The sequence below is a fragment of the Python bivittatus genome, unplaced genomic scaffold (genome assembly GCF_059951505.1).
Source record: "Python bivittatus isolate LINGU-HERP-01145 unplaced genomic scaffold, Pbiv_v1 ctg000850_np1212, whole genome shotgun sequence".
NCBI lineage: Eukaryota > Metazoa > Chordata > Lepidosauria > Squamata > Pythonidae > Python > Python bivittatus.
The window spans coordinates 17,115,271-17,142,608 of record NW_028277112.1 but is presented as its reverse complement, the minus strand read 5'-3'; the positions used below and the strand labels follow the sequence as shown (position 1 = coordinate 17,142,608).

The window sequence follows — 27,338 nt, the reverse complement described above, 5'->3', positions numbered from 1 at the left end:
ATAACATAGTGCTTTGTATCCATAGGAGGTGAACAATTACAGTTATTTTACAGAAATTAATTGACTCTTAAGTATCTATTTTTCATTTTTTTATCATTACATTAATTAGATCACCACTCTTATTTATATGAACCTTCCTGAAGAAATAATGCTTAAAAGTGACATTAATGAATTTAGGGCAGAAATTCCACATAAATTCAAGAGTACCAGATCCATGCAGTTCATTTATGAAGTTGTCTGACTGAACAATATCAGTTTTATTTTTAACAATGAATCTTTTTTTGAGAAGCCAGAAATGGAAGTTGGGAGTGAAGAGCAAAACAATGTTAACTGATAACATATTGAGAAAGAAAAGAAAATACCTTTGGTTTCTACTCCAAATAAGACTAAGTTTAGAATTAACAACTGCATTGAACTGCATACTAAAAATATTTTCTTTCTGTACAAAAAACTTATGGGGAAAAATCCAGTTTTTTCAGGTATACTAATACACTATCAAGATTGATAACAGGGTTGCAAACAGAATTTCCAGACTTGAGGCCTGTTCCAAAAACATTTGTACATCTGTTATTTGGCAGGTTGAAGTTGCTACCTCATCAGAATAGAGGAAAATGATCAAGCAAAAGAGCATGCACACCCAAAGGCAGCAATTTTAGGAACAGACTGCTTTGTAAATTTGAAAGTGGATTAACTTGTCTGGGGCAAAACAGCTGATACAGACACATACCACCAGATCCTGAACATAGAATTCTATGGATAATACTAAATGAAACTGCCTAATATTCTCAAGCCGCGGCTACATTTACTTGTAGGGATGTTCAGCTTTTTATGTTCATGTATTATTAATACATTGCTGCCATTTTGTACTCTGCCTGAAGCACTGATAATATGTTTGCATCTTTCTTGTTGTGTGATGGGAAAGCAATCAACCACAAAGAATGAACCAAATTCCTCAGGCTAATAATTGAGTACCTCTATGACTGATAAAGAACATTACACCCAATTAATAATTGTGCATTAATTTTCTGATTATGTGCATATTTTTAGGCAAGGCTGTTAATGAAGGCCTATTCTCAAGGGGGAAAAAGGAAACTATTCCTTCTGATAATAAACATTCTTTCTCCTATGTTATTGCCTTCCTCTTATTAGTAATACACTCTTATTAAAAAATTTATTTACAAATCTCTGAGGGATTCTCACTGCAGATATGTACAAGGCTCTTATATTTTCACTTACTACCATTTTATGCTATGTTAAAAAGGTAACTATGAATTACCTCTAAACGCTTGATGGATCTATCAAAAATAAAAATGCAGTCCTTGGCAAATACTGGCATGATGATACCATTGAATGCCACATGATCATACTAAGATTCATGCAACTATAAGCAATAAAGCAAAATATGTTTCCAGTACCAAATATGTAGTATTAATACCTTGAGCTTTGAGATGTTCAGACTAACACCATCAATTGTGACAGGGTGTTTATGTGCAGGACAGGTGCATTTGGGAAACCAGGGCTATGATAAAGATATTTCAAAATAAAAATAACAAAGAGCCAGTGTAGTATAGTGGTTAAGGTGTTAAAACCTGGACCAGGGAGAATCAGGATTAAGTCCTGCTCAGTCATGAAGCTTACTAAGTAATTTTGAGCAAGTTACTCATTCTCAACCTACCCTGCAAACATATTAATTTGGGGTTAAAATTAGGGGAGACTCTGAGTTTTCGGAGGAATATAAATGGAAACAAACAGAATAGGTATAAAGCCAGAATTGAGAAGACAACAACAGCAAATGCCGCCTCTGCAAAGAAGCTGAAGAAACAGTGGACCACCTAGCTAACTGCTGATTACAAACACCGGCATGACAAAGTAGCAACAACGGTGCATGGGAATATCTGCAAGAAATACCATTTGCCTGCAAGAACTGGTGGGACTACAAAACAGACAAAGTAATAGAAAATAAAGAAGCTAAAGTGCTCTGGGACTTTAGAATTCAAACAGACAAGCACCTCCCACATAACACTCCAGACCTAACAACTGTTGATAAGAAAGACAAAAAAGTCTGGATAGTGGACAAGACAGCAGAATAGAAGAGAAAGAACTAGAGAAAATCACAAGATACAAAGACCTGCAAATAGAAATAGAATGTCTGCAGCAAAAGAAAGCAAAAATAGTACCAATAGTAATAGATGCCTTGGGTGCAATCCCAAAACATCTGGAGTGTCATTCGAAGACCATCAGCACTGACAAAATCACCATCAGTCAATTGCAAAAGGTAGCTTTACTTGGAACAGCTTACATCCCGTGACAATACCTCTCACACCATCAAACAACATCTGCCTATCCCAGGTCCTTGGGAAGGACTTGATAGGTGGATAAAAATGCCAAAGCCAGTCTAAATGTCTGGCTGACTGTGCAACCAACAATAAAATAATATAGTATGCCAACTCTCAGTGACTCTATTATCAATACCACCCCTCAAACAGACTGAATAGATTTCTGTAGATAACTCTGGATTTTTATCTACGAGGAGGAGAGTGATGTGAGAGATCAAGGCTATCAGGAAGGAGGGGGTGCATTACAGCAGGGGAAAGGAGACAAGAGGCAGCATAGTCTGCAGGGGGAGCGTGAGAAGACTAAGAGATTCAGGATAGCAACTCCCTAGAATCTCACAGGGTATATCCACTAACTGGTGTAGTATAGATTTAGTTTGGCAAGATTCTCTCTATAAGGTGTAAGCAAATAAAGGAACTGTACTAGACTGGACTGTTTCATCGTTGTTCTTAGGTTGGGCCTGACAGGATTGCTTAGCCAACAGGTTGCATGATAAAAAGAATAGCTAATCTCTTTAACTCAGATATCCTCTGAGTTTTTTTTAAATATATATATTTATTTATATTAAATAAATAAATATAATATATATAATTATATATATATATATATAATATAATTAATATATTAAATATATTAATTAATTTATTTAAATATATATATATATATTTAATCATAACCTTTTTTTAAAAAAAATCATCACCTTGGCCAATTTTTCTAAAGGCATGGAACTCTACTTAGGAAGATCAAGAAACAGATTTGTCATACTCCAGGAATGAAGCTGTGAGTGGTCTTCTGACTGGCCATGTGCTCAACAGCTTATTTCTTCTCAATGCTACACTTTCACACCACCTCATCCAGTCTAAACAAATAGCATGATTAGTCCCTGATGTTGTACTGTGTAGCTTGGGGAAAAGCTGAAAAAACATATTGTAAACCATAAAAAAGCCTAACGACAGTATCTGGAACAACAGAATATCTGAAACAAGCAAGTTTTTGTTTCATTCTTGGAGAAATAATTCTTTCTAAACATCTTTTGTTTCATGTCTCAAACAGTTGAAATAGTTGTTTGGGGTTGGAACAGTTTGAGAGCAAAACACTTTGTAATTCCCTACACCTTCCCCTAGAGATAGGTAGGCTCTATCTGACAAACAAACAAAAACCAATCTGAATTTATCCACCCATAATATAATGATGTAATTCAAATTAACAGCCATTGAATTATTAATCCTGATTATGAAAAAATCTTGCTCTTTACATGTGATTTCAAACAAAAGCACTTGCTTAAGCCTGATCTCACAGAAAGAGCCAGGAAAGGGTGAGATTAAAGAGTACATGTGAAAGCATTAAAGATACATATACCGACTTAGAAGGTTTGCTTACTTTGCATCCCATACATGGTTGCCTCTGTGAAAGATGACTAAATTGTTATTAGGATCCAGGGCCAGCCCAGAAACTTGGCCCAGCCTGAGGTTTATGCCAGGCCAGTCAGCTACTTCTTCTATATTTAAACCTGAAAAATTGAACAAGGAATATATTTATTATAAATAATATGCCAATGAGTATGCTTCTTACAAAACTTGAATATACATTTGCAAGCAATATTATATTGCATGCACTATAATAATTAGTGCAACAGAGCTAACCCCAGATTTTCAATCATGATTTGCTGGACAACCCATAAGGGCCTAATACTTATGCTGGTAAGTGGAGCCATTATAAGCTAAAACCCAACAAGCTATGATGCTGTTATATAACTGCAATGTATGAACCTAGCCAGTGTTTGATTCTAAAAAAATAGCCTCAGCATAGATCTCTCAGGTATGTTCCCCAGCATGAAAACTGTATCTTCTTTTAGAAGTGTAATGTAAAATATACTCATCAATCAAGAAGCCTCTTATTATATCATCTGTGCTGTAAATGCCAATATTTCAATATTCTAATAGGTGAACTATCACTTGCAATGTGCCTGCCCACAACGAAGGGAGAGCTGGGACAGCAAGAGCTCATTCCATCAATTTGGCAGAACTACCAGCAGCTACCATTTGATGACTCCTCCTCAGACTGATTTCCAAACAAGCTGTCCATAATAACTGTATAAAAATTATGCAGAGTTTTATTCATGTTTCTATTCTCTCCCTATTCCCACTCTCAGACAAGAGTGTCTTGTTTGAAATCTTGCCTACACAGACTGAAAACAATTCCAAATATGCTTGCGCAAAAGTGATTTCAGTAGAGCACTTCCAAATATGCATGCTCCAGTCAGTATCCCTTGATTGCTTGGTTAACACAGTACAGCATCCTTCATGATTCCGGATTTTTTAAAAACTTACTAAAGTTACTATTCTTGGAAAAAACTTAGCTACAAAAGCAAGAATACAATTCGTTTTCTACTTACAAACCAAATGAAAAGTAAAATTTCAGTAGGAATAAAACACCAAACAGGTAAAACATTCACACTAATTTGGAAATAAGCCCCAAACATTTGGATGGACTATATCCAAGTAAATCAGCTTAGGAATGCAATGAATTTTTAAAAATTTATTATATTTATAAGTAATTTATTTACAATACCTGTTAATGAATGCAATCAGCTGCAACATAATCAAGTACAACCCAATTTGTTTTACTTTGGATGGCGTACAACAAAAGAAAAAAAACAGGATTCAAAAACTAAAAATGTACAAAAAACATACAGATGGATGTCCACCACCAATCATGTGGAGTTAAAGTCTAAGGCAGGATTTCTCAACCTTGGCAACTTTAAGGTGAGTGGACTTCAACTCCTAGAATTCCCCAGCAAGTTAAAGTTGTTAAGGTTGAGAAACAGTAGTCTAAGGAATAGGAAGGTTTAACTGAGGTTTCAGAATATAAGAATGGAGAGTGCCATTTAAGCCTCCAGGAAAAAGCATGTCCCAGAGACCATTACAGGGAAGGTCTGCTATCTCATCAAGGTTCCATGAACCTCACAAGAGGAAGAACACGCCTTTAAAGATAACCAGACCAGATGAACAGAGTCAACTTTGGCAAACTGGTGTCAGTTGGAACTCAGTACTGTGCTGTAAATGGCTTTATAACAAATAACTAATATTTTGAATTGGGCCTGGTAGCTAATGGAAAAGCAAGTGCAGCAACCTCAAGATGGCTGTTACTCTGCAATGGTGGGATTGTCCTATCAACAGTTTGACTCCTGTGTTCTGGACTAGTCAAAGGTTCTCCAAAGGCTGCCCCATGTACAGCATGTTATAGCAGTCCAACTGCATGGTGTATCATTGTCAGGGTTTATTTTGTTTGCTTACTCAGTGGTTAAGGCACCAGGCTAGAAAGCAGGAGACTGTGAATTCTAGTCCCTCCTTAGGCATGAAAGCCGGCTGGGTGACTTGAGGCCAGTCACTCCCCCTCAGCCCAACTCACCTCACAAGGTGGTTGTTGTAGGGAAAATAGGAAGAGGAAGGAGTATTAGGTATGTTTGCTGCCTTAAGTTATTTATAAAAATAAGAAAGGTGGGATAAAAAATCTTATATATATTCCATCTTTCTGTCCATACCATATAAACATGCATGTCATTTCCCTCTGGCCTCTATTTCACTTCCCTTACTCCCAAAATGGACAAGGGGAAAAAAAAAAAAAAAACATGATCACAAAATGCATACTCACAATACTTGAAAGGCATCTGTTATATAAACATTCACAACATTTTCTTTCAAACTTCTACCCTTTTTATGATATGACTAATATAAAAATGTACTCCACTGTTTCTAACGATTAAGCTGATTTTAATTATGACTGAAAATCAAAATATATTAAGTTAACTAATCTTAAGTTATTTCTGCCCAGTTGTCTACACTTCACTACCTAGTACAGCAGCATAGTTTGTGAATTTATAGAATGTAATAGGCAAGTAGGTGAAAAACAGGAGCAAAACCCAGAAAGAATAATTATCTCTAAATTGGAGTAACACCACAAGTGTTGCTGTTTTACTTTCTGGTGAAATACAGTCTCCAAAGAGCAGCTGTGATTAGGATTAGTTGTGCTGCAGTTAAACCAATATTTTGTTCACCAGTTTCCAAATAACCTTATTTTCCCCAAATAATTATCAAAAACTGACCTAATCAATTAATATGCATTTCTTGCTTTTTCAACGGAACAGAGATGCAACAGCAAATACTGTAGTGAAGTTTCCTGTGCAAAATCTACTCAGAATATCCCATGGAATAATGGAAAATATTTTCCATATACAGGATCATTATGTTCTTCATGTTAGCAATACCCCTCTCTCCCTCCCCAAATATTCCTTTTTATAATCACACGAAATTCCTTCAGGTAACAAAAGGCAGTGTTGTTTTAAATCAGAAGTACAAAACATACAGTCTCTGAACTATATATAACCAAATAGGAGGCAAGCTATGGCTTCTGGAATTGCCCTAATAGGTGAAGCAGAATTTTTTGTCCTCTTTGTTTTTGCATTTTGGGGTTTAACTGCAGCTCATAGTCTCCTATTGGGAAGTGGAAGAAAAATCAATACAACTTTTCTAATCAGGAAAAAGAGCTGCTGTTTCATACATTTCCTTTTATGATTTATGTTACTACAGCATCCTGACTTATTTCCATAGATAAGCTGGCTCCAGCAATCTATGCACCAGCTCTGTGTTTCTGGGGGAAACAATATTATATACAGAACAATAATGCTTACACTTTTGGAAAGGTAATAAATAGAAATGCAGGAAGTACAATCACATATTTTATGTAAGAGCGAAATAAATACTTAGAACAAAAAACCCCCTGGCATTTGTCAGATTTAGCTAGCTTTCATTAAAATACAGAAATATTTTGCCAGCTTGGTTTTCCATTGATATCTCAAAATGGTCAACTATATTTCTCAATTTGCCTGCCCTGTTTATAAAGAAATTATATACAGATGATTATATGATCAAATAAATTTGTCATAAGACTATATAGCTTAGATGTCTAGAAAAAACATACTAGCCCTTTGGGAAAGAGGAGAAGCACAGTATGAGCATTGCTTTAATAATTCCTGATGACTATACTGAGCTGAATGAATATTTCATTTAAACATTTGGTACAAGGAGTGTCAAACGATACATTTTTAAAACTCACCCCCAAACACATCAGTTAACATTTCCTCCTCATATTGCAGAGTATGGAGCACAGTACTGGATACTGAAATATAAAAATACCCCAAACCTACCTCCTGTCTGTTCTTTTTCCCAGTTCCCTACACCAGGTTTAGCTTGCTGTAAAGCAAAATGCCTGTTTTCCGGGGGCCTCAGAGTTGATTCTAATCTGTGAAACTTGTGGATTCTGTCTCTGACAAGAATGGTATTAGCCCTTTTGTCATTCTTGGAAAATGCTCTGGCATCAGGCCAGCCAAGATCCTTCTTCTGGACTACATTAGCAATCTCAGCCACAAAATCTGATTCAGCCTTTTCTGTAGGGTTATACTTGTGCAGGTGAACCACATCTTCCCTTTCTCCTAGCAGCCTGGAAATGAGGGAATAGAAATCACCTGTGTAGAGAAAGAGAGAGAGAGAGAGAGAGAGAAGGGAGACGTGGGAGAGAAGGGCAGGCAAGTCAGGCAGAGTGCAAGATGCTGTAGCAAAGCTGACAAAGATCAGACAGGGAGATGATGTTAGAAGCAGGAGGAAATGTATTCCAAGTTATTCCTCAAAGCTCATTTGTTCACAATTGTTAGAACTTTATGAATTCTTGGCATGAATCACAGACTATTATAATATTTACATTGACAAAGTAAGGCCATTTTAGAACTTAGACATGGGAAGACCTTCTGGAAGACTGTAGGAGAGGGGGGGGAACATAAAAGATATAGTTATGTTAAATAAGAGAGTTTATAAGTAATATTTGGAATATAGCTACACTTACCTTTGAAACTTGCTTCGACTAAGCTGAATTATACTCCCAAATACAATAACCATTTCTTCCATTCCCCAGAAATTCAAGTGAAAACAGTTCAAAAGAAAGTATACTCACTTTCTACTAAATACTGGGATAAATGTGATTATATCTTTATTCTGTGTGTGCATGTGTGATTCTCAATTTTGTGGCACTGCAATTATTACTATTATTATTACTATTATTTTACTAACTGCGATCTTTCCAACTGATATAGTACACAAACTCTTTTCTATGCACTTCAGGAAATACCAGTTAAATTGTCATTACTATGCATATTTGGTACTAATCTGTATCTTGAGATAGGCAACCTGCAGATTCCCAAACTCTCCTTTAGTTTTTTAAATATTTTTTTAGTGGAAAACAGAAAAAAAGATATTTAAACCTTGGAAAAGACATACATGCATGCATGCATACACAAATAGAACTTTGAAGTTTGAGAAGACTCCTGAGAATACTGTGGACAGCCAAGAAAACAAACAAATAGATCATCAAACAAATTAACTTAGAGTTCTCATTCGAGGCTCAAATTATCCTACTTCAGACACATTATGTGAAGACCTAGCTCTCTAGAGAAGGCTCTAATGCTGGGAAAGGTAGAAGAGAAGAGGAGAACAACCAGCAGCAAGGTGGATGGATTCAATTACTGTGGCAATGAGTGCATTGTTGGAAGATCTGAAAGACCAGGTTAGAGATAGATTGTCACTGAGAAAATATATATATGTAGCCACTAGGAGTTGACAGCGACTTGATGATGCATAATCTATCAGACATAATATTTACTGAAGCTTGGGGGGAAAAACTTTCCTGAAAAAAATCTGACCATGCCTATTTTACGTGTCTTGGCCCTACTTAATTCATATCACCATCCCTCTCTTACTGGAGCCCTCAGTGAAAAAACAAGTATGGTCCCTAGTCTCTGAAAGACTGAATCCAGTTCTGTACATTATCTTCTATTTGATTTTGAACAAAACACAGAGCCAAGCCCCTTTCAAAAACAGGCTTGTTAGACAGCTTGTCTTTGCTGGACTATTATGTTAAGCTTAAGAACTGCAGAGAGAGTGCCTGTTCTTATCCACCCCTGCTTTTACTCAAATCAGTTTCTCATGAATAAATAACAGAAGTAGCAGTAACAGTAATTTAGTCTGAACATCAACAGCTATCTTTTTCAATCTATTGCCTTCTAAATGGGTTTGGCTACAACTCTCTGTAACTTCAAAAATTCAAGCACTTCAAAAAAACAGTAGGCATATCATATAGTATATAATTTCAGAATATGTTAGTGCTTACAAATATCCAGACAATATCTACCTAATGTGATAGATGCATCAGGTTTTATAGATACAGGTCCTTTATATATCATTTGAATAGTAACAAATCTGAACAAGATACAAAAGTATTTTTCTCTTGACCAATCTATACCTGTAGTAAACACTTCTCTATATTTGTAACTATTTGCAAATGAATGACTATTATTTATTAAATTACCACATCAGGAGCATCTGCAGGGATAGGTGTAAAAAAAAGTCAAAATGGCAGTCACGGCCATGTGATCAAAGCTCTGCCACTTTTCTGTGTAGCACAGATAAAAGGAGTAGACCTTTGATCAAATGGTTGCGATCACTATCTTGAGTTTTTGACCCCATGTGTACAATCCTGCATCACAGTGTAGCTCTGAATTTTTAATTTGTTCATGGAGGACCCTGAAAGAAGAAAATTAAAATGTAATTGAAAGATTTTTAAAAAAAATTGCTTAAATACAAACATCAGTAATATTTTGTTCCCTTCAACAGTAAAATTCAAAGCAACCATAACTTCCAGATATTTGTTAAGCTAATTGCCATTAGAAAGTGGACATATCCTTAAATCTATTACCTGTTCTAAACTTATTTCTAACTTGTCCAATGTATGCACTGGAATTATCATCATCATTATCATCATTATTAATGATCATAGGCTTTATTTCTGCTTTGAATTCTAAATATGAGCAGTGGGAAGAAATACCAACTTCTCTAACTTCACCATAACTTCAGCAAATATGCTGGTCCACAGGCACTTCCATGAGTTTTAGAGGGTAATTAAGGGAGACGTTGAAGATTTCAATTATTTAGCCTTTTTTTTTAAAAAAAAAAAATACTTTTATGGAATTATGTCATAAAACATTTTAAAAGTTTCATTTAAAAGTAATAATAAATGCAAATAATAATGAGCTACGCTTCAGGTCTTTTGTGGAAAATCTATTATTAAGAACCAGCAAAGAGGAAAATTAAGTCTTTCCAGAAATGACCCTAAGGAGGGATTGTCATGTTTACAAACAGTCCTGTCTCAATGATTTCTACTAAATTTCCAGTTACACTCTTCTGATGGGGAATATCCCAAGTGAAATCTCCTGTCAGGAAATAATTATTAGAGTTAATACAGCCAATTTTGGTGAAATTAACAAAGCAAATTGGAGCTGAACAAAATGTGTTAAGCCAACCTTGATAACACATTTGATAAAGTACTCTCAATATTAGATTGCTTGCTTCTTTTCATCAGCCCTCTTGAACTTCTGATTTAAGGCATTTCTCATATGATATTTTGTATTCTGCTACAATACTCATGGTACACATACATATATAAGTTGCAGTTCTTTCCTTCTGCTTTCCTATGTTTCCTAGTCTAACTGGAATCACTGCTCTGGAATATCTTGCGATAAATAATTAGGATAAAATAAAGAACTGACTGTTCATTCAGCAAGTCAGCCATGAAAATTAGATTGACTGAAGTCAAGAACGTAGGAATATTGTTTCTGGTATCAGGAAACACATTATAGATGCTGGCATTATCTCCCCAGCTCGGGCTTTGCATTGCATGTATTTTAGGGGAAATGGGATAGTGGCATAAGGCCAGGACCATCAATCTCCACTGAATCCTTCTCACTTATTTAGCAGCAGATCAAACAGGAAATAAGTCTAAGTGGCAAAGGAAGAAAAATTAACTGATCATGTCCTTTTCATCACAAAATTAAATTTCCCACAGAGAAAATACACTGATAAACTGACTATATTTACTTAGGGCAGAAACTCAACCTGCAAGGAACTTCCTGATCCTTATGGGATGGAATAGAGAACTATTTTCAGTATTTTCAGTGCAGGTGCTTAATGTCTCCTATTGCTTTTTTTGAAGAGGCTGAAAGTCTGGAAACCCTCCTGACAAGTGGGATGACTGTTTTTGGGCAAGTTCTCTGATGATTTTTAGAAAAATGGTTTCCCCATCCCCATTTTTGCTCTTTTGTTGTGTCTTGTTGAAGTGGATATGTTAACTGCATTTTGTTATATTATTAGCTACATATAATTGAAAGATGCAATGTATTTTCTTTTAAATAAAATATTAATTTGAAAGCATCAGAAAACCCTATCTTATTTCACTATCTTTTTGGCATTGTTGCAGTATTTTCTCAGTTGCATCACTGAGAAACATTTTGTCTAGGGCTAGAACTAGTACCGATTTTTTAAATTTTAGTTTTGTCTCATCTCAAGAGGCAAATGCTTCTTTTGTGTAGAGATCACCCTAGTCTTGTATAAGTATTTAATATAGCTGATTTTGCATTGCTTCAAGTCTTAAACACTCTGCCACTACGGCACTCTGTGTTTCTCACTGAGCACTATATTTATAAACTTCACTTCCTGCACTGAAAGGACAGAATGTTAAATCTTACTTAGGAATAATGAAGCAGATGGCTGGAAGATTTCAAAAAATGTTGTAAGGTTTGTGCATCAAATGCTTGTAATTTAACTTTACTGATGCTTTTGCAGGCTTCCATAACCTTATAGTCCCAAACCTACTGCAAAAATTCATAATGAACGCAACAATATTTCCACATTTTTTTCATATAACAAGACATGACATCACTGATCTTTTCTCTGAAACTGGAACTGGGTTACATACTACTAAGGGTACACCTCAGATTCAGTCACAGTTAGAATTCTGAGGCAGAGCAGAGTAATTCAGAACACATAGGCAGAATAGATGGATCTGAATTCAATCCATTCTAGATCAGGACTTTTCCAAAGCTCTGGTCCTGATCTGTTTCATTATCTAGATAAAATACCATGGAGGTGGAAGAACTGAGAAGTATTGTATTCAGGGACTAACTAGTCTGTCCTCAAAAGAGAATGATGCTTAAAATCAGACCATCACTTTGTAAACAGATGTTCAAAAAGAGATTCTTAATTTTATTATTAATTCCACCTGAGTGGTACACAGTCTCTATCCTGAGCAGTTGTGTGCTAAAGCTGTGTAAACTGCGATAAGTAGTTGACCAGCATAATGACTGCTTTATTTCATGAAAAAGATCAGTGAGTTAATCTCTTACAGATTTGTCTCAAACAGCTCTGCCATACTGAGAATGAGCATAATAATTTTATGAGCCATCTTTCCCTCTGCAGAAAAACCATAAATCTATCACTCTCAATGTGCCACAGGTATACCTCACAACTGGAAATTTTCACGGCAATTTTTATCATATTCTATCCCAACTTTTTTTAAAAAAAAAATGTGCTTAAAACCTTAAAGAAGCATAGTTCAAACTTCCTCTGCCACAGCTTCTATGCAATCTGAAAGGCTTAAAATCTATTCATAACAGTTGGCTGATAAACCAATACATAAAACAGACTAATTTTACTGTTTCTAGCTTTCCCGAAAATGTAATTCCATGTTGCATGCGTGTGCCTTTGACTCAGCCTTGACTCCTGGTGACTGCCTGGACAAGTTCATGTAGTTTTCCTGGCACATTTTTAGAAGTGGTTTGCCGTTGCCTCCTTCCTAGGGCTGAGTGCCTAAGGCAGAGCAGAACTCTCAGTCTCCTGGTTTCTAGCCTGGTGCCTCAACTAGTACACCAAACTGGCTCTCAATTCCATGTTGGTGATAAACAAAATAGCTATAGCCATTTCTGTTTTTTCCATACTAGTCTATGAAAGAAAAAACAGAGCTCCATTTTTCCATTTTGATCTGTGAATCAAAATTAATTGATAATTGATAATGTATTTATTTCTAGGTGTTCAAAATAGGATACATTACATTGCACCCTCCAATTTTTCTGCTAACAAAATCCTGCAGGCTAATTGGTGCTAAGAAAGAGTAACTGGCCTAAAGTAAACAAGTGATCTTCTGTGTCTAGGGTGCCACTAAACCTGGGTCTCCCCAGTCCTAGTCTAACAACTTAATCTAGATTGAAAAATTATTCAGGTTAAAAACAAGATTATTCAACATTATAAGGAAGAAATGAGGAGGGGGGGAATGGAAACTTACAGCAAAAGTGGTCAATGTGCAGCCCAAGGGCCATATGTCACCTACAGCCTCCTTTCAAAAGCCCCTTCAAAAACTCTATTTAGAATTCTGGAAAAGGCTTTCTGTCACATTCCTGTCAACCCACTACTTGGAAAAGAGGTTGATGGGTTACAAAAAAATATGAAAGAGAACAAGGGGCCTCACCAATTTATGATTCAGTTATGCCATAATTGTCATCCTACCCACAACAAATTATCTGGAGGAAATATAGCCTTCAATAGAAAAAAGACTGCCCACCCCCTGAATTTGACAATATATTGCCAATACAACATTCAAAATCAATCTATTACCTAACAGGGGGCCTTAGTCATGGAAAGGTATTATTTAGAGAATCATATTAATATAATACCTTTGTCATTAACAAGCCAAATGAAATCCCAAAATTGCTTTTATTTTTTCCACTTATATGTAAAGCTAAAACTACTGCAATAAAAATCAGCAGGGAAAGATACTTTATATCAATTATTTAAAAATTAATTATAGAAATTCACACACAGTCTTAAAGGATTTTGAATTCTTTCTTAGCCAATAACAGTTAAAGAACGTGTTGCCATATAAACATCTTGGGGGCATATATACATCTAGGAAGTAGAGATTTTTATTGACTAAAACAATAATGCAGTATCTCTTTAAGGTGATGCTTTTACAAGAAAAATCCCAGAAGAAACATTCCAGTATTTTTTAAAAAATGCAAACATTTCCTATTAAAATCAGATGCCATACCAAGAGTACATTAACCGCTGTATTAAACAAGAATTCCCAAGCAAGAAATAAGAATATCACATTCAATATCACATTCTACAGAATTTACTTTAGAGGAAACCTTGCAAAGAAAGGCCTGTTGTATGATACTAAGACATCTGAGAATAAGAATGCACAGTTAAATGTCTATGGATAGTATCTGCACAAGTTCAGTGCTAAGTTATAATACAGTTTATGGAAACAGTTGGCCACTTATTCTCCCAGCTTTGATGCTATATTGTAAATTTCATTCTGTACTATAAATTTCAGTCTTTCAACAGCAAGACCATATACAAAAGGTCAATGAGGATTGTCCCCCAAAATAGTTACTTCTGAATTGGAGCAGTGTGTGTGTGTGTGTGTGTTTTCCTGAGCATATAGCACATAGTCATACTAATGACAATGAGGAAATGGGTAGGCAGGTTTCAATCATCAAAGACATGTTTGAAACAGCTGTTGGAGAGGGGAAGAAGCTGCTGCCATTCCTTCAAAGGGGAGAAAAAGATGAGCACATTAGCTTTATCTTCCTCTCACTGAAATGTACATGTACAGCAGTATTTCCAGAGATCACGGTCATTGCTGAGAATTCTGGGAGCTGAAGTCTACATATCTGGAGGTTGTCCAGGATGGGAAACTCTGGTGTGGAGAGTATTTATCTGGAGAGCCTCCTAGAGGCTGTTCATGGAAATGGAGATTCATGAAAATCAGGATCCTTAATTACTGGAGACCTTCCAGTGGAAAGAAGTACTTTCACCTTCTGTATATGATGAAAAAAGGAGGAGAACGAGCCTAGCCTAGTATAAATATGTTCTTGATAGGAAGAGCTATTGAACTCCACCTCTCTTTCCCTATGGGAATGTACTGTGTTCTTATATTTACCTATGCATATGAGTGGACCTGTGGACCTGTAAGTACATACAGGTGTGTAGATGCAGTTATGTGTGAAAAGTGATTGTGTGTATATGCAAATAAGTGATTAGTTAATTTTACAGGTGTTGATTTTAATCAGTAGGCACACATTCAATTAACATAAATTAATTTTTCCTCCTGGCTGTGCTCTTTTTGGGAGGTATGGCTTGACCAATGCATATGTAAACATACATTCATCAGTGTGGGGTAGTGGTAAAGTCTGGCACCAAAAACAGGGAGTCACATGTTTCTACTCTCAGTCACAGAAGCTCACTGAGTAACTTTGATCCAGTCACATCCCAACCTACTTCACAGAGTTCTTCTTGTGGGGCAAAATAGGACAAGGGAGATATATATAAATTAATGAAAGCACTGTCCAACTGCCAACAGACTCTGGGAGGCTATGCACCCCAACCTGAGCTCCTGAATGAAAGGTGGGACATAAATCTACCAAATAATTAAATAAACCATATGCATATACATATATAAGCGGACCATATGTATATATCTCTTGGAGCAAAGTATCTACATGACCGGTTTCAGCGGAGGTTGGAAACCCTTGCTGCAAAGAAGGGTCATGGGAAATGTACAGGCTTTTGGTGCCAATTTATAAACCTTCCCACCTTATCTGATTTTCCTTTGTGTTTGTAAAGGGAATGTCTTTTTTCCCTTTACTTCAACTTTGCTTTGAATGGAACTGTACTTTTCCATTTTTTATCAGCCCCATTAGCTTGCAAAGTAACACAACTGCTAAGAAAGAACATTCCAAAATTCTAATCCGAACAAATGGGCATTCACTGAAAACCAAAAACTTTAGGTTGAAATGTCAACTTGTTGAAATGTCTAACTACAAAAGTAGTGTTTTGTTTTTCAACTTATAGCAGTTGAAACAGCATAGAATTATGTCAAAGGGGCATATCAGGGCAATGAAGTATGAGTTCATCAGTTCAAAGACCGTAACACTTGTCAGCTAGTATCAGCTAGTATTCCTGATGATCTGTGGAGAAGGATGATCAGCAACTTATGTTGCTGAAGTAAGCAAATGAACAACTGATCACTGAATTACAAACATAAAGAGAACAGGTAGCAAAGACTTCATCAGAATAATTTGGTCAGATTTTTTTCCTACTGAAACATTCCACAGATGAATAAACGGTGCATCAGAATTAGTCATTAGTTTCTGATGCATTCTCCTAATACATACATTTTATATGATTTCATCTAATAGACACATTTTGGAAGCAAATTTCCCATAAATAGATACAGAGGTACACACCTTCACAAAATAGGAACAATTGCAAACAGAATAATTGCATTTAAGGTACTGATTGAGAAAGTACAAGCTAGGTAACCTTCCCTTTGCATACTAATTTACACCTGTTTATGTATGAGTGTGTAACACTATATATTCTATATAAATAAAGAATATTTAGCTATATTTTTTTGTAAATAAATATTATATTCCATTATCCATTCCTTGGCTTACAGGGAACCGCAAGAAATCATGTCCCCAAAGAATACCTTAATAAAATCAGAAAGACGTTAATGTTTGATTTTGTTTAATGTAAGATTTGAAAACATGGAATTATACACATTTTGTAATTTTACAATGAAAAAAAATTAATATCAAATATTAAAGCATAGAAATATACTTCTTGTGTGCAGATTTCCAATTTCTTTCCAAGCTGCTCCATATTAGGCCATAATTAATAAAACATTACTCTGTTATAAATATCGAGGCCAAAATATACCTCTTAAAAATATGCATGCATTATTTTTGTGTACTTTTGTAACTAAAAGCTACAAATTAAGTATGGAACACTAGTAAAATCTAGTAATATTTTTAGTGGAGTATACAGACAAATAAGATTACAATTATATAAATAAATTAACTTTGAAAAATCAAATTAGGTTGTGCTAATGGAGTCATTTGCAAGATTAGAAGCTGATAATCAGCCACTTTCTCTTAAAACATGTCTTATTTGGGGCACTACCATAGAGTGGCAAGGATAGTTTTGCATGTTAGTAAAACAATACTTTATACTATCTTCATAACATTGCAACCATTTTAACACTAGAATTGTAAAAGATGTACTGTATTTAAATGGACAAGTGCAATACATACCCTGATCTAAAACTTCTTCCTCTTCTCTTTTTGGCTGCTGTATTATAGTACCTGTGTCTTCATTTTTGATTTCTAAAAAAGAAAATAAATGAAAATTCATCAAGAAATTTCATCAAGAAATTTCATATCATAAATATAGATAAATTACTAGAGAAATTCACAGAGCTTCATATTCTTCCATACAGTGACTTTTGTATCAATATTCAATCACTGTGGGTTGAATCTAGATATAGTCATGGCTGGCAACAGGATCACCACATCTGTCCGTCCCCAAAGAAGCCTCTCTGAAAAATCTTGGCAAAAGATTGGGCCTATAGGATCTGAGCCAAACATTTGAAAGATCACTAGATGGGAGCAACAGTAGAGTTTGTTGCTGCATAGTGATTGCTTGGAATTTTGTAGTTCTAACAAGATGCTTACAAAATGAAGGTGTGCACACTGATTTTACAGGGAGCCTTCCCTTCCTTCTTAGATAAGAGTCCATATAGTTCAACTGTCTCTTGACTGCAGTCATACAATTTGGGATTCCTGGAGATGTCACCATAGGTAGAAGAAATAAGGAATTCTGCTTCTTCTGGCTATTCTGTATGCACCTAAATTTAGATTGAACCCCATGAGGAAATACAGCAACTAATAATTTTCTGGGATGAGAATTAATTATTACTTTCTGGGATCAGACTTAATTATCAGAAAATATACTACCTATAATTCATTTATAATTATCTGTAACTTGGCTCATTCCTGTACCTAAGTTATTAAGCCACTCACTCTTTGATGATTCACAGATGAACATATGCGAGAACTCAGGCTCACAATGGTTCGTGAACTAGTGAACTAAAGGAACATTGCATACGTATCCAATTCTGATCAAATAAATTACCATAGGAAGAGCAGAGGAATATTTCCTCACAGAAATAAATTAGAACACACCAGGGGATTATTTCTAACATTTATAAATCTTCCAGTAGAGGTTTGCTCATTGGATATAAAAACTAGGAAACGTGTTCTTGCTGGTTACAAAGACTTTAACCTTCAGAAGAGATTAGTATGACATTATTAATTATCTAGGATGTAGACTGTACTCTGGAACATATTTTGGTTAAGTTTATAACCAAGTGGTATGAAAGTATTTGTTTAGAGTATGGAAACATAGTCAGTGTTGCTCTATTCCATCTCGATACATCATCTGATGCCACAATGCATCATCTCAGTTCAGATATGGCATTACTGTGACAGCTTCTCTTCTGGAATGGCTATAAGGAGATTGGAAACATCCATGCCCTGTTTAAACTAACCAATTGGTTATTTAATCTTTACTATGGTTACTTAAATCTATGGTTTATTGAAATAGACCAAGATTAAACAGTATCTTTCAATCCTCAGTAAACACTGCCTTAAAACTGTAATTTGGCTCAGTTCAAATGTAACTAAGTGCAGTTAGTTTAAGTCAGAGGACTGCTTTCTGGGGTTTTTATATTTAACCCAGAAGAAAGGGGAAACAGAAATATTTGATACATGACAATCAAGCAGGCTTATTTCCATAGGATTAAACTGTATCTCACCTAAATTTCCAAGTGCATCTAATAGTAAAACAGAACATAGGGAAGCTTTAAACTGAATCTCTGAATTATTTTTAAGTTTTATTTCACTTTTCTATCCAATCTAGATAATAAAGACAGTTAACAAAAAAGATAAGAAAAAGATAAAGGGACATAATTAAAAATCAATCAATAAATATTAACATTATTTTAATGTCACATAGGATTAGACCTATACTAATAACAGAACAAAGTAATATGACAAACAAACTGATTAAATACTAAGCAACATCATGCCAGCTGAATGTACTGGTGACCACCTGCAGGGCTGTGCTGGATTTTCTTGTACATTTTTTTTTTTTTGCTGCATATTTAGATACCGGCATGTTTAAACAGATGTCTCAATCACCTTGGTTAACTTCCTAACAAATACTGTATATGCTCAGCCATATCATTCTTTTCCCTAGTGCTATTAGCAAAGGAATAAATATTTTTACCTTCATTATGTCCATGGGCTATCATAGTCATATCAGGCTTGACTGGAATAGGGATATTTGCTTCTTGAGGTATGCTTTTGAACATCTCTGGGTTAATGTTCTGTGTACAGGTCATGGATGAAACTGCATATTTGGCTTCCATGTAATACATAATATAGAAATTGCACATTTCATCCCTGGCTGTACCCCTTCATCAAAATATGAATAGAGAGAAAAGGTAAAAATACAAATTTTAGCTAGAGAAGAAACACACACAGATTAATATAAAATTTAGAGGAGGGGAAGACATCTCCTTCCAATTACAGAGTTAGACAGCACTGTTTTTTAAAAATATTTCACATTAAACATGCATAAGACTCTTGAAATAAAAGCCATTATCTCTACTGTTTGCTTAGCATTTACTAAGAACATTGTTTTACATAGTTTTATGAAGTATATTAGAACTTAAGAATTCCTAGCACTCTGAGCCTTCAAAGCAAACTTTTTCCTTTGCTGACAGCTTCCCAGTTATCATTCAGTCCTGTTCAGGCCCTGCCTGTTCCTGTGTGGTTTCTATACATTTCATTTTTGTTTGTTTTGTTTTTGCAGATATATTTCACAAGCTTCCATCAAAATGCAATCCAGCAGTGCAGATTTCAATCAAGATCACTTATATGGAATGCAGCAGTATAAACTATTTATTCTTTCCTGAAGAATTCTCTCCCATCACCCCACCACCCATCCAGATGATATATTCCATTTACAAAATCATTAATAATTTACTCTTTTAATTTAGGACTCTTCTATTTAATGCATGCCAGATTCATTGTATTGCCTCTCCCTTCTTCTGCTAGGCCACAAAGTACAGATCCAAGTAAAAAACCTAGTTTCATTATGTTATTATGGGACACTAACTGTAGCATCTTTTATTTAGATTAAGTGATGCTATAGTAGTAATGCTACAGTCTTCGCTCAAGCTTAGTTTACAAGCTTTTTTTCTTTTCCTTTAAAAAAGTAGGGTGTGATTTAGAACTAATGCAAAAGAAAAAATAATGCACACTAGTGTTTTGAACATGAAGAATGCATTTATTCATTCATTACAAGTATTTCTGTATCACCCAACTCAAAACATATTCCTAATGGTTTACAAAACAAACTTGATACAAATACAGATACAAATCAGTGCCTATCCAAGTAATAGTCAACAACTAAACCACAAATGACAGTTCCAACAAAATTGTCTTCCATAGAACTAGCTTGCAGAAAGCTAATAGAGAGGATGCCAAGTGCACCTCTGGGAACAAGGTATTCTGTAATATGGGGAGAGACAAAAGAGAAGGATTACTTAGGACCTGCATTGTTTTCTGTTCATACAGAGACAGAAGCAGAGCATTGTTCCTCTGCATGCCCAGACACAGCACATTCCATTTAGAAAAGAGGGTCCTTAAGGAACACTGGAGCCAAGCCATATAGGGCTTTACTGGTCAAAACTAGAACCTTAAACTGGAACTTGGTAACCCATAAAGCAGCCAGATAATAGATACAATGTTTACATAGCAGAATTCACTCACTAAACATCTTAATTGCCTCATTTAGGGCATCTTGGTCCAAACTGGGTGAAAATCAGTGTACCAATCTCAGCTGGGGAAAGACTGTCCAGAGCATAATTTCCACCTTCTCTTCCAGCAACTTTATGGAAAATAGGAGAACATCAGACCAACCCAACTAGATGTGGCCTAAGTCTATCTAGCCAGCATTCTGTTTCACACAGTGCACCCCAGATGCATCTAGAAGCCCACAAATAGGAGATCAAGGCAGCTGTCCTCTGCTATTGTTGCTCCTGTATATCTAATATGTGAAGGCAAACTGCCCTTGGAGTCAGCACTACGGCTAGTAGGCATTTATCTAGTCTCCTTTTCAGGCCAACACCATATCATGTGGCAGCACATTCTAGTTCGATTACGTGCCACCTGAGGAAACATTTCTTCTTACCAGTTTTTTATCAGTTACTTATCTACTAGTCAGTTTCACTGGGTAGGTCCTAATTCTAGTCCCAGTATTATGGGCAATGGAGGAAACCTGTTCTTTATTCAACTTTTCTTTATCATGCATAATTCTATAAATCTCAAACATTTCTAAGTGCTTTTTTGCTAAACAGCCCAAATCATTGCTTCCTATGCTCACATGGAAGGTGTTCACACCTTCGGATCAATTTGTATGTTTCTGTATGTTTTTCAGCTCTATGATATCAGATGTGGTGACCATGTGTTGATCAGAACTGTACACAAGATGTTAGATGTGGCATGCCATAACTTTGTACAGGGACATTAAAATATCAGCTGACTTATTATCTATCTCTTTTCTACTCTATCAAGGACTTTGTCTTCTTTACAAATTGTGCACATTGTGTAGATGATTTTATTTACCCCAATATCTCTTTCTTGGTTGACCACTGACACTTCTGTCCTCACCATTTTATTTCAGAAACATGAATTCCTAGCTCCAATGTGGATCACTTTGTACTTCCTGATATTGAATTGTACTTGCTTTTAATGCCCTAGTTACCAAGTCTAGAGAGATCCTTAGGAGCAATTCACAGTCCATTTGTTTCTTCACCATCTTAAATAATTTTGTGTCACCTCAGAATCACAAACTGAGAGTTAGAAGCTGTATCAATTTGACTGATTAAACATACAAGAAACAAAATTTTGCCACCTCACTGGATATACCTGACTAGCTTGCATATCAACAATATAGCACTGGGCCTGAAACAGATCCTTATGATACTTCACTTCTTACCTCTTTCCACTGTGAAAACTGCCAATTTATTCCTATTCTTTATTTTCTGTTGTTCAGTCTATCACTGACTATTCAACTGGCCCAAGAGTCTTTGATGAAGAAATTTATGAAAAGCTTTTTGAAAGTCCAACTATACAATGTCAATGACCTTATCCAGAAACAACAATGAAACAGTTGTGGAATCAGAATGTTTGTGGACAAACATTAACTCTGACTTACTGGGATTGAGTCGAAGCTTGTTTCTATCTCTCTAGACCCTCCAACTTCCAGATATCAGGCTTAGATTCCCACAGCACCTCTGGCCCAGCTTGGAGTGGTGATGTAGCATATGATTTTATCTTGTACAAACCAGTGATGATCTGACCCAGCAGATTTATATAGCTGTTGAAAAGTAGTGGGGAGAGAGCTGAAAGTTTACCCATTAGCTTGATTGCTCCTTATCTACCACTATGATTAGAACTGCCTACTAAGGTAGGTAGACTTTGAAGCAGGAGGATAGGAAGAAAATTGACTCTTTTTATCTTTGGTGTTGGAGAAGACTCCTGAGAATACTGTGGACAGCCAAGAAAACAAATCAATGAATCATCAAACAACTCAATCCAGACTTCTCACTCAAGGCTCAAATGACCAGGCTCAAATTATCCTACATTGGACACATTATGCAAAGACCTAGCTCCTTAGAGAAGGTTCTAATGATAGGAAAGGTGGAAGGAAAAAGAAGACTAGGATGACCAGCAGCAAGGTGGATGAACTCAGTTACCAATGGGTGCACTGTTGGAAAACTTGAAAGACCAGGTTAGGGACAGATCATTATGGAGAAAATCTATCTATGTGGTTGCTAGGAGACAATACTGACTTGATGGCACATAGACTGTAACCACCAGAAACAGTGCCTCCAACTCCCACAGGTGGTCCAGTACCATGGTTGAAGATATTGAAATCTACTGAGAGGTTTAAAATGATTGTTAGATCATCCACTAGAGCAACCAGCACTATTTCTGTTCTATGCCCAGGCCTGAACCCAAACTGAAAAAGATCCAATAATTTGCTTTGTTTGTCAGGATTCTTGCTTGTTAAACAAGAATCAATAGATTATTTAAACTTCTTTCTTCAGAAAGAAAAAAAAAGGTATTCCTGCATACAGAATACCTAACATTTGCTTCAAGAGCTTTACACAGATAATACTTTCATTCTGAAATATATTAAGAGGGCTAAATGGAAAGAAAAGATGTCTGAAAGAGAGAAAGATAGAGAAGGGGGAGGGAAAACCAACAAAAATCTCTGTCTATCTCCCCCTGCCCCATCAATTATTTTTCATAATCAAGTCAGTCAGCCTATACTAATAGAAAGATGTGGGGGTGGACTATTTGCAGCTTCCAAAGACATCAGTGCTTACTCTGATCCTGTGGCATCATGCAGCATTAATTTATTCACCATAGCAACAATAATGACATCCGTCAGGAAGCGAATGAGATCTTCCCAAAAGAGAATTGGTATCCAGCCTTTTTAAAACATGGAACCATTCCAGAAAGCTGCTTTGCCTTAGCAAGATTAGTGTTAGCGTCCTCCTTTTTAAATTCATTTCCTCTCCTTCCAATTGATTTAGACAGCTGTCAGAGAACTGCCACCTCTTTAAAACATAAATAAAACACTGAAGTGTAATTGAAGAAAAAACCTAACTTTCCTGCATGTATTAACAGTATCCAAACACTCAATATTTTAAACAGAGTACACTTGGTATCCTTGGAAGATAAAAAGTAGGCTATTTATTATAACTTTAGTTGTTAATAAAATGCAAGATATCAGTGGCAGACAAAACTGGTTCTCCTTCTTTGGCTGCGACAGACATGAGCAATTAGAAACTGTTTGCTCTACAAATATGGATGGAGAATCTCTTTCAACCCAAGGGTTATTATCTTTTAAAAGTAACTTTTCAGGAACTGCATGCCAATTGTTGGGAGGAGATGGCAAAAGAAGAATTGGGCATGACTAGCCCTGCCATCCAAACACAGTATCTCCCAAATTTTCCTGTGGATTACTGATGGATGATGTCATATGCAGAACTGTTGCAAAATAATGAGACTGATTTAATTATTGTTTAGAGAACTGTTTCAGCTTCTTAGGAATCACTGCAGAAGGCTTTTTACCTCCTCCATCTGTCAGTATGTCCCATTTTATTTCACACTATTCCAGTTTTTGTCTATCTACTATAGCAGTTTTTTTTTTCTTTCTTTCTATCCAGTGCAAACAAAGTGACTCTGGGCAGTAGACCAAAGTCAACTACAAATACAAACTCCAAGGAAAACAAGACAATATATTAAAAGCCAACTAAAACTACAACACCACAACTAAACTAAAACATTCAATAACTAGGACTCTACTCATCCAGACCAAAGGTCTGGAGAAAGAGCCAGGATTTGACTGCCCTTCTAAAGGCAGCCTGCAGTGTCAGGATCAACTATATATCGGGAAGCAGATTGTTCCAAAATGCAGAGGCCACCACAAGAAGACATGCTTCCAAGGTCCCATAAGGTGGCATTTTGTCAATGAAAAGAATGGAGTGTGCCCTCCTTATTGAAGTATATGGGACGGACAGATACCTAGGAGCAGGGGTCCTGCAAATAACTCATTTCTATGTAATTTATTTATTTAAAAGATTTATTTGGCTACCCATCTTATATATAATAACTCTGGGTACCTCACAGTATAACAATATAAAAACAAACAATAATACTATCAACAAAAAATATACCTCATGGTGCCCCCAAACAACACTTCTCCATACATCCACTGGACTCCAGTCCCATCCTAGCCCAGTGCTTGGGGGAGGAACCAGTTCTTTGAAGCCTTGCAGAAGGCCAAGAGGGTGGGAGCCTGCCAGATCTCAGGGAAGAGTTTGTTCCAGAGGGCAGGGTCAACTATGGAGAAGGTGCAGCTTGCCAGATGACAACATTTAAGGGAAGAGAATGCCCACCCTATCTGACTTTAATTTCACTTCACTTCACTTCTTATAGTCACCCACTGCAGCAGACTCTGTGCAGCTTACAAAATCTAATACTAAGTTAAAACAATTAAAAACATAGACAAAACAAAACATCCCACACTAAAGACAGCCATTAAAACACAGCCCAACAGAACTCCCTTATAGACCTTTATAGATGATAACCAGCATCTTGAATTGCACCTGGAAGCCTATTGTGAACTAATGCAGTTCATGGAGTAGAGGTGTCACATGAGCATAATGAGGAATATTCATAACTACCCACACTCCACTCTTGGGAGGGTGAGCTTAAGCCTGTTCTTCCCTATCCAGACTCTCATAGCCTTCAAACACAGGTACAGAACCGTCACAGCTTTGCTTTGGTGGCTGGGACAGAGATACCTAAATTGGATGTCATCAGCATACTAGTGATACTACACTCCATGGCAGCATATGAACTCTCCCACTGGGAAAGGTTAGAACCCTGAGCACCCCTCCAAGCAGGGGCCTAGGAATAGACCTCCTAAAAAAAGGAACCACTGCAAAATAGTGCCCCCACTCTCAACCCCCTGGTCCAGAAGGATACCATGGTTGATGGTATCAAAAGCTGACAAGTGATCATGGAGGGCTAGGATGGATGACATATCCCCATCCAGAGCCTGCCACTGGTAAACCATAAGCACAACCCAAGCTGTCTCAGTATTGAATCCTGGCCTGAAACCTGACTGGAAGGGTCCGGATAATTTGGTTCCTCCAGGACCTTTTGGAGCTGTAGGCCAACCACCTTCTCAATAACTTTCCCCAAAAAGGGAAGGTTAGAGACTGGATTAAAAATGTCCAGATGTGCAGGATCCAGCAATGGTTTCTTGAGGAAGGTGCACTACCACCTCTTTCAGAACTGGTGGAATCACCACCTCTGTTAAGAAAGCATTCACCTCCATTGGGTCCATCCACTCTCCTCTCCCCCGGAAGCCCTGACTAACCAGGAGGGGCATGGATCAGATAACTACATCCACAGTACCAAGAACCCTGTCCACTTCCTCAGGACTAAAAGACTTGAACTCATCCCAGATAATATCATAAGACCAAGCCACAGTCAACTCCATAGGACTTGCCAGCTGGAATCCAACTCGGAGCAAATTTAAGCTATTTTATCCACCAGATGTCAATAATTCTTTGGACTGATTTCTGTATGTTTTCAATAGTTCCTGCCTATTCACCTTCCTGGGAGCCAGTTTGGTGTAGTGGTAAAAGGCACCAGGTTAAAAACTGGGAGACTGTGAGTTCTAGTCCTGCCTTAGCATGAAGTCACCTGGGTGACTCCATGCCAGTCATTTTCTCTTAGCCCTAGAAAGAAGGTGATGGCAAACCACTTCTGAAAATGTTGCCAAGAAAACTGCGTGGACTTGTCCAGATAGTGGCCAGGAATCAAGACTGATTTGAAAGCACAAAAATAAAAATAATCCTTCAAGGCTGCTTCCTTTAATAACAAACACATAGGCCGTTATACCATCCACCCATCAATTTGCTTAGGTTCTGATTTCAACTAGTCAGTTGCATATCAGAAATCTCATGTCATTTATTTTCTACTTTGTGAACGTGCTGTTTCACTAAATATTAATACCATTAATCCCATCCTTCTCCTTCTGTCTTTTGGCAAACTTTCCCCTTTTAGACTGATGCAAAGAAACTTCTGTCAATGCAGCCCATACCTTATATAGCTTATCATTTGGTGGCCTAAACTAGCAAACAACTGCTACGGGACTGCTATAAGAAACAAGCACTCCTGTACCCCTATCTTGCCATTCTTTAAATAATATAAAATTGCCAGTGATGGAAGTGAAAGCTGCCTAATATAACAACAACAACAACATCTGGCTAACTATGTAACCAACAACAACAATAATAATAATTAGTAGTAGTAGTAGCGGTGGTATAATAGCAGTAGTAAGAATGGGAATATAGTTGGATACATCTTGTTCAGAAGCATTACGATCTTTAATATTTTATTGCAAGACCCACTTATCTTTACTATTTTCAGACTGCACACAATAGTTATGTTGCTATATATATGCTTTTGGAAAAAGTACAGGTAGTCCTTGGTTAATGACTGCCTCATTCAGTGACTGTTTGAACTTATGACAGGGCTGAAAAAGTAGATTTATGACTGGACCCCA

At 36.5% G+C, this 27,338-nt stretch overlaps 1 protein-coding gene across 5 annotated transcripts in view; it reads right to left on the bottom strand.

Annotated features, from left to right (window-relative positions):
- The window catches only part of PAM (peptidylglycine alpha-amidating monooxygenase), a 157,813-nt gene that overhangs the window by 28,472 nt on the left and 102,003 nt on the right, over positions 1–27,338 (bottom strand). For 3 of the 5 annotated variants that reach the window (XM_088130144.1, XM_088130145.1, XM_088130146.1), the window contains exons 13-16: positions 19,404–19,591; positions 17,369–17,440; positions 7,541–7,858; positions 3,715–3,844 (exon numbers count right to left, since the gene is read on the bottom strand). In XM_088130144.1, the coding sequence (XP_087986270.1) occupies positions 3,715–3,844; positions 7,541–7,858; positions 17,369–17,440; positions 19,404–19,591 (708 nt within the window). The remainder of the gene's footprint in view (positions 1–3,714; positions 3,845–7,540; positions 7,859–17,368; positions 17,441–19,403; positions 19,592–27,338) is intronic. The other 2 variants (XM_088130147.1, XM_088130148.1) reach the window with 1 other exon arrangement.